The sequence below is a fragment of the Entelurus aequoreus genome, linkage group LG21 (genome assembly GCF_033978785.1).
Source record: "Entelurus aequoreus isolate RoL-2023_Sb linkage group LG21, RoL_Eaeq_v1.1, whole genome shotgun sequence".
Classification (NCBI taxonomy): domain Eukaryota; kingdom Metazoa; phylum Chordata; class Actinopteri; order Syngnathiformes; family Syngnathidae; genus Entelurus; species Entelurus aequoreus.
Window position 1 is genome coordinate 16,222,037 of NC_084751.1, and position 14,209 is coordinate 16,236,245.

Consider the following 14,209-nt stretch of genomic DNA (forward strand, 5'->3'; position numbering starts at 1 on the left):
TTGTGTTATTAATCTACATAAGTTTATATGGCTCAACTCCCATACGGCCAGGCTGTATTTTTGTTCTTTTTTAAGTTTGGGGTGTATGACCATATGTATCAATTTAACAAGTTTGCAGTAAAATATTTTAACCTAAGAACCCATTTCATATATGGGAGACCTTAGAGATGAGGAAAAATATTGTTAGATTTTGTTCTACCTCCGGTAGGGGTATCTCAAATTTTGAGGGGCATTGTCACTGGCCTAACCCTTGATGCTGAGTGCCAAGCAGGGAGGTAATGGGTAATGGGTCTTTGGTATGACTCGGCCGGGGTTTGAACTCACAACCTACCGATCTCAGGGCGGACACTGTAACCACTAGGCCACTGAGTAGGTCTACAAAGACTACATTTACACTGCAGGCCAAAGTGGACCATATCGGATTTTTTCGAGATCGGTTTTTACAGCTGACTGTGTAACGTGATCTTTATCAGACTCCAGTATAAACGCGCACAGACCCCAATGTGGCCTCGATGTCGCATGTGCAGTTTGATTTAGTGAAAACTAGGAAGTTCACTGGATTCTTTAAATGAACAAGGAAGTCACTACTACAGGAGAAAACATGAACACCACAGATGAGTGTGTTATTGGGTTAGTGACGTGGCTGTTGTGTAGAGGAAGTAGTCAGATTATAGAAAACAACTGCAGGAGGAAGAAAATAATTCCAAAAAGAAAAGTGATCGTGCTGCACACACGAATGACGTAGCTCGAACAAAGATGAAGTAAAACTCACAAACAGGTTAAATTGCCGTTTAAACTGCAGTCAGATTTGAAAAGATCAGATTCCAAACAGAATCTGATGTGGCCCAATGTGATACGAAAATATCAGATTTGAAGCACTTTGGAGCGTTTCGACTTTGCAAAAATTATCCAATCTGATTTGGTGTCTAGTGTAAACGGAGCCAAAGTAATGCACATTTTCAGAAGCCTGACAGTAATATAAAGTGTTTTTTTCTTCCCTAAATACGGAATGCATCCGCTTTCTACCGCATGCCCCTCTTGGGGTCGCGGGTTGGCTGAAGCCTATCTCAGCTGCACTCCGGCAGAAGGCAGGGTAAACCCTGGACAAGTCGCCACCTCATCGCAGGGCCAACACAGACAACATTCACACTCACATTGACACACCAGTGTCAATTTAGTGTCATATCACCAGTTGTATGTTTTTGGAGGTCGAAGGAAGCCGAAGTACCCAGAGAGAACCCATGCAGTTGCGGGAAAAACATGCAAACTCCACGCAGAAAGACCCCGAGCTCAGCAATGGAACCTAGGGCCTTCTCTCTGTGAGGCACGAGCGCTAACCACTGCTTCACCGTGCTGCCACTGAATACTGAACCCATGTGGGTACTTATTTTCAACTGATACTAACAGTTTTCTCCAAAAATAAATTATTGTATTGCCCACAAAACATAAGTGTTTGCAATATTTCCAACATCAAGTATGTTATGAATTAATATAAAGCAATAAGGTTGAGGGAATATGATACAACCAAGCAAACAAAATGGTTGTCATTACCGAAACATGTGCGGTCACTACCGAAACACTGGGTGTTTACAAAGAAAAATAAATATATTGAGTTACCAACTAAAATTTTATGATACTGATTGTTATATGTATGTTAAATGTTATAAATCATTAACTCTGAAATCAATCCGATCATTGTTATTCATTTTAAAAAGAAAGATTGCATGTCGGTTTTGAAGAATTTCATATATTAAAGTCAGAAAATGTGCTAGAAAGATCATTTTTATGGATTTTATTGTGAAAAACCTCAATAATTATTTTTAAAAATAATCTTTACACAAGTTAATTAAACATGATATTAACAGAGTAACAATATTTCTTATGCATATTTGAAGGCTATGATTTGGTAGTGACAAATTTGGGGAGATGACAAACATTCCCAAATATTCTGAAAATACAAGTTAACTTTTCTTTTTACAATATATATATGGACAACATTTTGAGAATACAACTTACAATATTTAAAAATATTTCCAACCTCATTTTGAACCAATTCGGTAGAATGGCCCGTATATGTGAACTTTGATTGATAAATTGATTGATGATGTCGTACAGTTACACCCCTACTACTTATGTCTCATTGTGTGGATCATTGGAATGTTAACACAATGTTTCTGTCACTTCTCTTCCATACACTAGGTGCAAAAAAGAACCAGAAGTTCCCACTTTAAAACAAGATGTCCCCTTTGTCAGATGCTTAACGGTAACTACCATCAGTTATTTTAGCGCCGTAACTGTTAAAGGACTGTTCCGCCTAATCATTGCCATTTGGTTGTTGTAACTCATGAATTGAATTTCAAACTCTGTATTTTTTCAATTCTAATTTGGTCATACAATCTACCCAAAATGTGTATTGGTTTATCTCAAGCAACTTTATTTCATTTTTGTACAAGGCTCCGAAGCTAAAAATGTCTAATTGAAGTAACAGGAGGGAGTTTTTAGCATAGAACTATCAATTACAGTGGTACCTAGGAATCTAAATTAATTGGTGTTCGTATTTAAAAAATGTGTATTGCACAACAGCGTCTTTAATTAAAATGAATTGAAATCAATGCAATAGATACATATTATTTTAACGTCCTTGGCTGGCTTTATCGACTCATTCTGCCTCGCTGTGGTGCAGACTAGCAATGCTATGCTCCAACTGCTTCATCATTTCAGCTAGCTACATGCTCTGTCATGTTTTTGTTCACTTCTTCTCAGCACTGTTCTTTACACTCAGTCTTTTTTCTTCATGGTTGAAAAAATTAAATGTTATGTTGATCTCTAGCTATAAGCTAATGCAGCCTGTAAGACGAGATGTTTTTGGGTGGATCTTACGGGGTTAACTGTAACATTTGCTATGCCATAGTGAACCCACTAAACTAGATGCTTGCAAACTAAAACAAAAAATTAGCCAAGAGACAGCTCGAAACACAAAACTCGTAAATTGGGGCACTCGTATCCTGAGGTACCACTGCACATTAAATAAAGCCATGTTGCATTTATGCTAATAGCATGTTAAAATGGTGCACATTACAGTGATTCAGTAAAAACAATATGCAGTATTCTGAAAATAAACAAATAACATAAGAAAAATAATGTAGGTAAGAGGACGGTGCCAAAAGTCATGATACATAAAATACACTCCATATGAACTTATTTTTGTTCTTACAATGGCCTGAGAGGATTCAAATTATGCAACTTCCTGTGGACCATGTGACTTGTGGAATATTCCATATTTTTCAGTGTGTCATGGTTAAATACAATTTGAGGAAGCGGGGCAACAAATAATATTCTTCAAAGTTGTGTTAAATGTTTCTTAAAGTATCTTTTAAATTGTATTTATTTGCTATGCAATCACATCAATGTTGCATCACAGCACAAATTGGTTAATTAAAATAAATATGTATACACATATTGTTTCCTGCATTAATAAATGTTCTTTCCTGGGAATGCAAATGCCAAAGATTTGAACCTTTATTGTAGGATCCCACTCTGACTTGAGTGTATTTATCTACATCTGTCAGTGTGCGCACAGAGCAGCAAAGGACGCAGATATGTCGCCGTCGCTTCGTTCACTTGGCCGGGTCACTGGGAACAAGGCGGACATGGACGACACTACCGTCAGCAGTGTAGAAGAACCAGAACTGAAGTACCCAGCGTGGATCCTAAACTGTGACTTCAGTGAGCCACCGCCCCCATCACAGGTCCACCATCATCTTCACACACATTTAGGAAGTTTTTTAGAGAAATTACTGCACTTCATAAGATCATCACTTCAAATATTTATACCTAGACTTGCAGCCAGAAGTTAACATACACTCATCATGATTACGGTGGTTAAATTAATTATATATAGACTTAGACTTAGACAAACTTTAATGATCCACAAGGGAAATTATTTCACACAGGAGCTCAGTTACAAATGATGGAAAGGATAATGCACAAAAGGGCACAACAAGAGGGCGAAAACAAAAGGTAAAAAAGTAGACTCAAAATGTACCATAATAACAATATAACATATATGTAATATATATATATATATATATATATATATATATATATATATATATATATATATATATATATATATATATATATATATATATATATATATATATATATATATATTTATATATATAAAATATACAATATATAACAAATCACAGTTACCATTTACAAGATAACAGTATATATAACAGCTGCAGGAAAAAAAAAAAGAAAAAAAAGGCAGCATAAAATAGATCAAATAAAGGTAAATGTAACAGAAAATATACATTATAAACAAAAAAGGTTTGCTAACTTAGAAGCGCTCTGGTAATAGACAAATATCATCTATTGCTGTATGGCGAGTGATTATACAGCTGGATGGAGTGCGGAGTGAAGAAGTGGGAGCAAAGCTGCGGGAGCCTGTTGGAGTATGAGCTCTGCTGTCCCTCGATTGTCCGGTGGAGTGGGTGGGCAGGATTGTCCATGATGGAGAGCAATTTGTCCAGTGTCCTTCTGTCCCTTACTGACACAAACGCCTCCAATTGCGTGCCAATAGTGTGGCCGGCTTTACGGATTAGTTTGTCTATCCGGTTTGAGTCCATTTTGCTAGTGCTGCTCCCCCAGCAAACCACTGCAAAGTACAGTGCACTGGCCACCACAGACTGATAAAAGATCTCCAACAGCTTGCTGCATACATTAAAGGATCTGAGCTTCCTCAGGATAAAGAATCTGCTCATCTCCTTCTTCTCTACAGCCTTGCTGTTGTCCTTCCAGTTCAGTCTGCCGTTCAGGTTGACTCCCAGGTACTTATACTGCTCCACTACTGCCACCTCCCGGCCCTGGATGTTGATAGGCTCCACTTGGGTACTTTTCTTCTTGAAGTCAATGACCAGCTCTTTGGTCTTGTCCACATTCAGGAGCAGAGGGTTAGCCTGAGACCACTCCACTAAGTCAGCGATCAGTGTCATGTTCTCCATTCCTGTCCCTCCCCGATACACCCGACCACATCGGAGTCATCAGAGAATTTCTGCAGGTAGCAGCACCTGGAGCTATACTGGAAGTCTGAGATGTACAGGGTGAACAGGAATGGAGACAGGACAGTTCCCTGTGGAGCACCTACACCACTGACCACAGTATCCGACAGGGAACTCCTCAGTCGCACAAGCTGGGGCCTGTCAGACAAGTTGTCAGTGATCCAGGAGGGAGTGAATGAACACACCCATCCTGAGCAACTTGTCACTCGTCAGAATTGGCTGGATGGTGTTAAAGGCACTGGAGACTCTTCGGGTTAGAGGGCTTTATAGGCGGAATAGATGAATCCCCATTACTTGCATTGTTAGCTGTCTTACGCAGTTTTTCCTATTTTAGAAAGCACAGAAAAGGGAAAGTTGTGTGTTCTTGTCTCACATAGGATCCTGAATGACAGGCAGGGTTCCAAAATTAAAAAGCAAACTTTTCCTTAAAATCTTGTTATTGTAGCAATTTCAGATTATGAGGGAAACATTTGCATTATAAATAAAATCTATTAGTGTTATTAAAATAAATAAACCAAAAATTAAACATTTTTCAAATAAACGAAGTAGACCAAAAAAATAAAAAATTCCTACCAATGATGAGTGTATGTACACTACTGACCACAACTGTGGATTTCCATTGAGCGTCCTACAGTCTCATGTCTGCTTTCAGAACAAATCACACAAACAATCAGCCTTCAGGACCTTTTAATTGCAGTCAACCTTAGACCTAAAAAACGCAATTGAGGGTAAATCTAAATGTCTTGGTTTTTGTTTGTTCATACTGTATGTCAATATTCAGGAGGACAGCCAGCAGAGTCTAAGGAATCTCCGGCTTCAGTTTGCTGAACAAATATCGTTACTTGCCTCTGACAGAAAGAAGCCAAACTTCACGGAGTCTCTTTTGAGAGGTGAACAAGATCAAGTGCTGGAGTGAAGTTTAACCAATGAGAAGCCAAAGCTTTTTAAAATCAAATGATGGTACATATAATACAGACCAAATGAATACCTCTGTGATATGTTTTTAATACTACGAAATAATGTAAAATATGTGTAATGTTACAACTACAGTACAGCTCATCCAGAAAGTATTCACAGTGCTCACTTTTTCCACATTTTGTTATGTTACAGCCATATTCCAAAATGTTATAAAATCATTTTTGTCTGACACACAATATCCCATAATGCACTGTAATGCCATATCAAACCAAAAATGAAGTCGAAGGAATTGTCTGTAGACCTCCGAAACAGGATTGTCTCGAGGCACAAATCTGGGGAAAGGTACAGAAACATAGCTGCTGTCTTGAAGGTCCCAATTAGCACTGTGTTATCCATCATCCAATAATGAAAGAAGTTTGGAACCACCAGGACTCTTTTTAGAGCTGGCTGGCCATCTAAACTGAGCAATCGGGGGAGAAGGGCCCTCGCCAGGAAGGTGACCAAAAACCAGAGGGTCACTCAGTCAAAGCTACAGCATTTCTCTGTGGAGACAGGAGAACTTTAGAGAAGGACAACCAGCAGTCCTGTATAGTAGCATAGCCAGACGGAAGCCATTCCTCTGTAAATATTTGCCCAAATGCACCTGTAATACCCTCAGACCACGAAAAGCAAAATTCCCTGGTCTGATGAGACAAAGATTGAACTCTTTCGCGTGAATGCAAGGTGTCATGTTTGGAGCAAACCAGGCACCGCTCACCACCAGGCCATTACCATCCAGCCAGTGAAGCATGGTGGTGGCAGCGTCATGCTGTGGGGATGTTTTTTAGTTGCAGGAACCGGGAGACTAGACAGGATAGAGGGAAAAAAGAATGCAGCAATGTACAGAGGCATCCTGGATGAAAACCTGCAACAGAGCAGCACTCTTAGGCCATGTCTACACTAAGTCGTTTGACCGCTTAAACAAATAATTATTTAGCCTAAGCCCCGTCTCAGTCACACTAAACCAGCGTTTAAGGTCCCCCTCCTCGGACAAATGTTTACACGGGTAAGTCAGCCGTGTAATTCTTGAATATCCGGCACTTAGCTTTGTATGGACTCATTGATCGTTTACAAAGTGAGTTCGGAGAGGAAGTGACGACAGAAAGACCCCGCCCACACAGGAAATGACGGCAGAGAGACCGCACTCCACACAGGAAAATACATCAGAAAGAACGCGCCACAGGCAGCTTCATAACAAAGATGGAGGCGGATCATCCAGACATGCCCGTGTTTCTCCTGTACAGGCGCTTTTGGAAACCACAAATCAATACTAAGAGAAGGCAACGGGCAATTGCAGCTATTTCGTATACAACACTTCTCAGACGGCAAGAGAACTTTCAATTGTCCGCGTCAGCTGTGAGTCTATTTACCAAAAAACATTGTCCCTTCCTCCCGCGGATGTGATCGTGATAGGCAGTGTGTGACAACAAATATTGCTTTATGGATGTGACAGTGAAATGGCCAGGCAGAGTGCATGATGCCCACATCTTCGCTAACTCCGCCATTAGCGCGCAGCTGAAAGATGGAACCATCCCTTCGTGTCCCAAACAACTGCTGGAAGATGAAGATCCGCTCCCTGTTTTTCTTTGGGGTGACCCAGCTTATCCCCTGACGCCATATCTCACGAAAGAATACCCCAACGGCGGAGTCAACCCACAACAACAATACTTTGGGTATTCTCTGTCTGGATTAATTGTTGTAAAATGTTCTTTATCACAGTGTCCAATAAAGATTTTATTAATTTATGATGTCTCAGGTGTGATTCACTACAATAGACACACTGGATTCTAGTTAGTTGAAATACCACAACACTGGATATTGTTCAAAAGACATACATTTTAATTTTTAATTTTAATTTAAAAACAAAACACAGCAAACAAATGTAAAATGCACAGCAAGCTATTTACAATATAGCTCTTTTAAATAACATCACAGTGAAGTAAAGCCATCGACTTGGAGAGCAGATGGACGCTTTTTTTTTTTTCCCCGCGCATGCGTACTAGGTCGCGTTGCGCCGGCGGATGGAGGGGGGCGGGGTTCTTAAACGGTGGCATTGTTGTGTGTGGACACGGATAAGGTTAGGTGTGATTTACCCTGGATAACCTTAGTGTAAACGGGGCCTTATGTCCCTTCTACACTAAGCCGGCTAAGGTTATCCAGGGTAAATCTCACCTAACTTTATCCTTGTCCACACACACACAATGGTCGTTTAAGACCCCTTCCGTCCGCCGGCGCAACGCGACCTAGTACACATGCGTGGAAAATGCGCACGTCATAGTCGCCTCCAGTGTTGCTTTGTGTGCAAGTTCGTAAATTAAATTGAACTTATCTGGTATAAAATGAATGGATGGATGAACAATATCCAGTGTTGTGGTATTTCCATTAACTGGAATCCAGTGCGCTGTGGGGCCCTATTGTAGTGAATCACACTTAAGTCATCATAAATTAATAACATCTTTAATAAACATGTGAAAGTAAACAATGTGATAAAGAACATTTTACATCAATCAATCTAGGGATTTAGCTATCTGGTCAGGACACTCCTCACTCTTTTGCCTTCACCTTCATTGTCCATTCTTTTTTGGTGACTTATATACGCTGGACCTAAACGTTGAGTCCGCGACATACATGGCAGACAATACCTGATATGGTCTGCTTTGCCAGTCCAAAAGCATTCGCCGTTTTCCGTAGTCTTCCCTCGACGGCCAGGTAATACAAAGCACACACTACCTTTTTTTATCACATCCAAGGGAGCCCGCACTTTCGTTTCTCTCCTTCGACAAATGGACAAAGTTTTTCGGTAAGTAGAATCACAGCTGACCTGTACATTCTAAAGTTCTCTTGCCGTCTGAGAAGTGTTGTATCCGAAATAGCTGCAATCGCTTTCTTAAGGTATACATGTGATTTCCACAAGCGTCTGTACATGTAGAGGAAGGGGAAACACGGCATGTCTGGATGACTCACCTCCATCTTTCTAGTGTTTACCTCCAAGTGGAAACAGGTTGTTATGAAGCTGGCTGTGGCGCGTTCTTTCCAACGTCTGGCGTCACTTCCTCTCCGAACTCAGTTTGTAAACGATCGATGACACCATACAAAGCTAAGAGCCGGAGATTGAAGAAATACACAACGCACTTACCCGTGTAAAAAATTATCCAAGGAGGGTTACCTTAAACGATGGTTTAGTGTGGCTAACACGACGCTTAGGCTAAATAATTATTCGTTTAAGGCAGGGGTGTCAAACTCAAATACAGAGTGGACCAACATTTAAAACTGAACAAAGCCGCGAGCCAAGGTTGAACAAATTAACCTTTTAATAGGGACCCAAACAAGTTTTGCATTGAATATTGAACAAGCAAGGCTTATATAACTTTATAGTGACATGCAAAATCGAGTTTCAAATAATAATAATAATAATAAAAAAATATCAATGGCATATCAAATACAATTTAAATAAAAATTGAATGTGTCTTTTCTATTTGCAGCCTTCTGAGGTAAATATCAACATTAACTTTTTCCACAGGCTAATAAATTTGAAAATAAAATAACAATGAATAAACCAACCATTCAGGACTTTAAACTGCACAGTTTGCAACACACTGATCTAATCTGATGTGCCCAAGCCAGATACCTGGCATCTTTTTTTGGATGCTAGTTCATTAATGTCGGGGCTCAGGCTTTGAGCTGAGGCAACCTTCATTATCAAACGAAGGTGTTCATCAGTCATTTTATCTCGTAGTCCACCCGGACCACAGTCTTGGGGGCATGCCTTAAAGGCACTGCCTTTAACATCCTCTACGAGCTGTCGTCACGTCTGCTTTTCATCCATTCTAACAACGTGCCGGCCCAGTCACAAGATATGTGCGGCTTCTGTACGCACGCACACGTGAATGCAACGCATACTTGATCAACAGCGATGCAGGTTACACTAAGGGTGGCCGTATAAACAACTTTAACACTGTTAGAAATATACGCCACACTGTGAATCCACACCAAACAAGAATGACAAACACATTTCGGGAGAACATCCGCACCGTAACACAACATAAACAGAACAGAACAAATACCCAGAACCCTTTGCAGTACTAACTCGTCCGGGACGCTACAAAATACACCCCCGCTACCACCAAACCCCGCCCCACCCCCCACACACACCTTGTAGCGTCCCGGAAGAGTTAGTGCTGCAAAGGATTCTGGGTATTTGTTCTGTTGTGTTTATGTTGTGTTACGGTGCGGATGTTCTCCCGAAATGTGTTTGTCATTCTTGTTTGGTGTGGGTTCACAGTGTGGCGTATATTTCTAACAGTGTTAAAGTTGTTTATACGGCCACCCTCAGTGTAACCTGTATCGCTGTTGATCAAGTATGCATTGCATTCACTTGTGTGTGCGTGCAGAAGCCGCACATATTATGTGACTGGGCCAGCACTCGTTGGACTGGATGAAAAGCGGACGTGACGATTTTCGGGAGGGGCACTGAAATTTGGGAGTCTCCCGGGAGGGTTGGCAAGTATGAGAATTAGCGGTGAATGCAGTGTTACCGCGGCACCGCCGCTGTACATAATCGGTGGGCCAGCTCTAGTGTTAATTTGATATTGCCTCAAGAGCCAAGTGAAATTACACGGCGGGCCAAATTTGGCCTGTGGGCCAGAGTTTGACAGCCCTGGTTTAAGGGGTTATCCGGCTTAGTGTAGACACAGCCTTAAACTCTGGCTGGGAAAACGGTTCATCTTTCAGCAGGACAAAGACCTTAAGCACACAGCGAAGATATCAAAGGAATGGCTTCAGGACAAATCTGTAAATATCCTTGAGTGGCCCAGCCAGAACCCATACTTGAATCCAATTGAATAGCTCTGGAGATATTTAAAAATGACTGTTCACTGACAGTTCCGATACAAGCTGATGGCGTTCGAAAGGTGCTGCAAAGAGCAATGGGCAAAACTGCCCAAAGATAGGTGTGCCACGCTTGTGGCATCGTATTCAAAAATACATGAGGCTGTAAATACTGCCAAAGGTGCATCAACAAAGTTTTGAGCAAAGGCTGTGAATGCTTGTGATTTCTTAGTGTTTCATTTTTATTTTCAATACAATAAAAAAAATAAAAGATACAATTTTTCACACGGTTATTATGGGGTATTGTGTGTACAATTTTGAGGACACAAATGGATGGATAGATGGATTAATGTAATTTTTTTAAATGCACTTAAAAAGCACAACAAAAGTACATTTTCAGTACAAACCCGTCCAAGAACAGACATGCAGAACGGTAACATTGATCGGGTCACCACATGGGCGGCATTCCGTAAAAAAGGTAGAAAAAATTGTAAACATGGGGGAAAGAGGAGGGGGAAAAAAGAAAGTCCCAAACTAAGCTACTAGGAGGGCAGTTTAGTTTGAAATGAGGGCTGGGCAATATGGACCAATATGGCCCAATGTGGCTGGGCAAGTACAATTTATCCAAAAAGTTACTTAAGTAAATTTTACACGTCACTACCCACCTCTGATTTTAATCTTAAAGCATTACAATTGTTAAATTGTCTTAAAATAAGTTGTCATGGTAAAAAATAAGCTTTTGGAAATGAGCGCGCTTACAGGATACAAAGCTATTTTGGGGAAGCCATTTTCACATGACTCACATTACAGGACCGTGTTGGATGGCTTCTTATGGGTTAAAGACGTGTTGTTGTTCCCTTTTTAAGTTTCAGTGTGTTTAATTTTTGTCAGGCAATCATCTTGAGTCTTTGATCCAGAAAGCAGATCAAGTTGTGAACTTTCTGTGTCAGAGTTTTGGAGCAGCAGATTCAGCAAATTCTGGTAAGATCATTAATTAAAGTTAAAAAGTTAAAGTACCAATGATTGTCACACACAGACGAGGTGTGGCGAAATTATTCTCTGCATTTGACCCATCACCTTTGATCACCCCCTGGGAGGTGAGGGGAGCAGTGAGCAGCAGCGGTGGCCGCGCCCGGGAATAATTTTTGGTGATTTAACCCCCAATTCCAATCCTTGATGCTTAGTGTCAAGCAGGGAGGTAATGGGTCCCATTTTTTATAGTCTTTGGTATGACTAATGATGTCATTGATCATGTTGTGGGTAGGCATGGGCCGGTATGAGATTTTAACAAAAGGCAAAATATCCCCATTTCACAGCATCACGGTATGTTAATATAATTACAACTCTTAAATATGTTATTTTGAAATGTGTTTTGTGAAAAGATTTTTAAAAAACAAATTAAACAGTCATGCAGCTGAGATAGGCTCCGGCACCCCCTGCAACCCCAAGAAGGACAAGCGGTAGAAAATGGATGGATAGATGGATTTTCAGACATCACATTAGAACATGTTGAAAATAACTGAGATATTTCTAAGTAAATACTATTAAAGTGCAGTTCTTAATGCAGTGCAGTCTACGGTTGCTACATGTGCAACTCAAGTGACATTTTGATGTTTTTATTTGTAAAAAAAAAATAAAAATGCAAATAAATGCTATCGCCAATTGGCTCAAGAAAATCTTTGCATAAATAATTGATAAAAACACACTCCTGAATAATATTTAGAAAATAAATGAAAGTAGGTGGGAGCCTTAAACTGAATATAAACATGTTTTGAGACTTGCTTACAACTTGTCTAGAGTGTTTTAAAGTTGTTGGAGTGTGTATTTGATGCCTTGATTAATTTACTGCTTCAATTGATTGTATCATCAGGGTGTAAAGGGTGCTGAGAACACACCCCAGCGGAGAGCCTGTGCTCAGCATGATGGTGTCTGATATGTTATTACCTAAATTGAGAGCTGTGTCTTAAAAAGTATCCAGTTTTGCAGGGGAGTGTTAAGTCCTAGTGGGCCCATTTTGTTGATCAGATACTGTGGGATTATGGTATTGAAGGCAGAGCTGAAATCCACAAACAGCATCCAGACCATTGTATTCTTTTTTTCCAAGTGTGGATATGGCATTCTCTGTGGAACAGTTTGGGCGATATGCAAATTGAAGCAGGTCGAGTAAAGGGGGTAGGATGGAGGTGATGTGACCTTTCAACAGCCTTTCAAAGCACTTCATGATTATGAGTGTGAGTGCTACTGGGCGATAGTCATTCAAGGTTGTTTTTTAGGAACCGGGATGATTGTTGAGGCTTTGTAGCAGGATGGCACAACAGCTTGTTGCAGGGGGATGTTGAATATGTTGGTAAGGACATCCATCAGTTGTTCTGAACACTCCTTGAGTGCACAGCTTGATATCTGGTCGGGACCAGCAGCTTTACCTGGATTGATCCTCTTTAGTGTTCGGCGGTTTGTCGGACCTTGGTCAAGACAACGCCTTTGCTGCAGGCGTGTTGTTAAGTGCATTAAAGTAAAAAATAACAGTGTTATGCCTTATCCTCAGTAACAACATAGTATTTGTGTCACTGTAAATCAGACCTGGCCAACCCGCGGCCCGCGAGCCTCATGCAGCCCTTTGGCTAGTTTCATGTGGCTCTTAACTCTGTTTTGAGAGTAGCGTGTGTGTGTGTGTGTGTGTGTGTGTGTGTGTGTGGCATGTGAGGTGAGTGACGTCAGTGAGTGGGTGGGCGAGAGAGGTGAGGGAGCAGTAACAGTGAGTGCGTGCAGGTGCTAGTAGCTTGGTGGATGGCTGTGTTCAAGACACCAATAAAGTCACAAAGCTGCAAGAAACCGCCGGCCTCGTCATTCACCCTCGAGTCCGGAGCTGTAAAGACCCACTGTCGGGTAAAGTGAAGGCTGTTACCCCCGAAGTACATCGGCCCTGGAGGAACATCTCCCCTGCGCTCCTCGACTACGGTCTGGGAGCTGGAAGCAGGAAAGGTGTAACAACTCTATTAGTGCCTTAGTGTTTACCATGAAGTCTTTATTTTGACAGCCCCTCGCGGTAAACTTGTCTGAGTGCAAACTGAGGCAGTATTTGTCATTGATAAACTTTCGGCGAATCAAAATTTATGACCAATAAAAATGCAATAAACAGGGACGGAAATTTGACCCGGCAAATATAAACAAAAGAAAACGCTGACGGAGAGCGATAATCGAGACAATAAAAAAACAACACGCGGGCTTCAGGAATTGCGCGTCCTTTCTGATTTCAATGCGTAAAAAGACACACAAAGTGCGGTAACGGCAACACTGCTTGACAGTATAACAAAATAAGTCACACTTATATTCTGTAACATTCACCGTTTAAGAAAAAG

The 14,209-nt window shown here is 40.9% G+C and overlaps 1 protein-coding gene across 1 annotated transcript in view; it reads left to right on the plus strand.

Annotated features, from left to right (window-relative positions):
• Positions 1 to 14,209, plus strand: part of lg21h18orf54 (linkage group 21 C18orf54 homolog) — an 89,908-nt gene that overhangs the window by 36,124 nt on the left and 39,575 nt on the right. The window contains exons 6-9 of the mRNA XM_062031061.1: positions 2,200 to 2,263; positions 3,570 to 3,749; positions 5,848 to 5,956; positions 11,742 to 11,831. Of these exons, the coding sequence (XP_061887045.1) occupies positions 2,200 to 2,263; positions 3,570 to 3,749; positions 5,848 to 5,956; positions 11,742 to 11,831 (443 nt within the window). The remainder of the gene's footprint in view (positions 1 to 2,199; positions 2,264 to 3,569; positions 3,750 to 5,847; positions 5,957 to 11,741; positions 11,832 to 14,209) is intronic.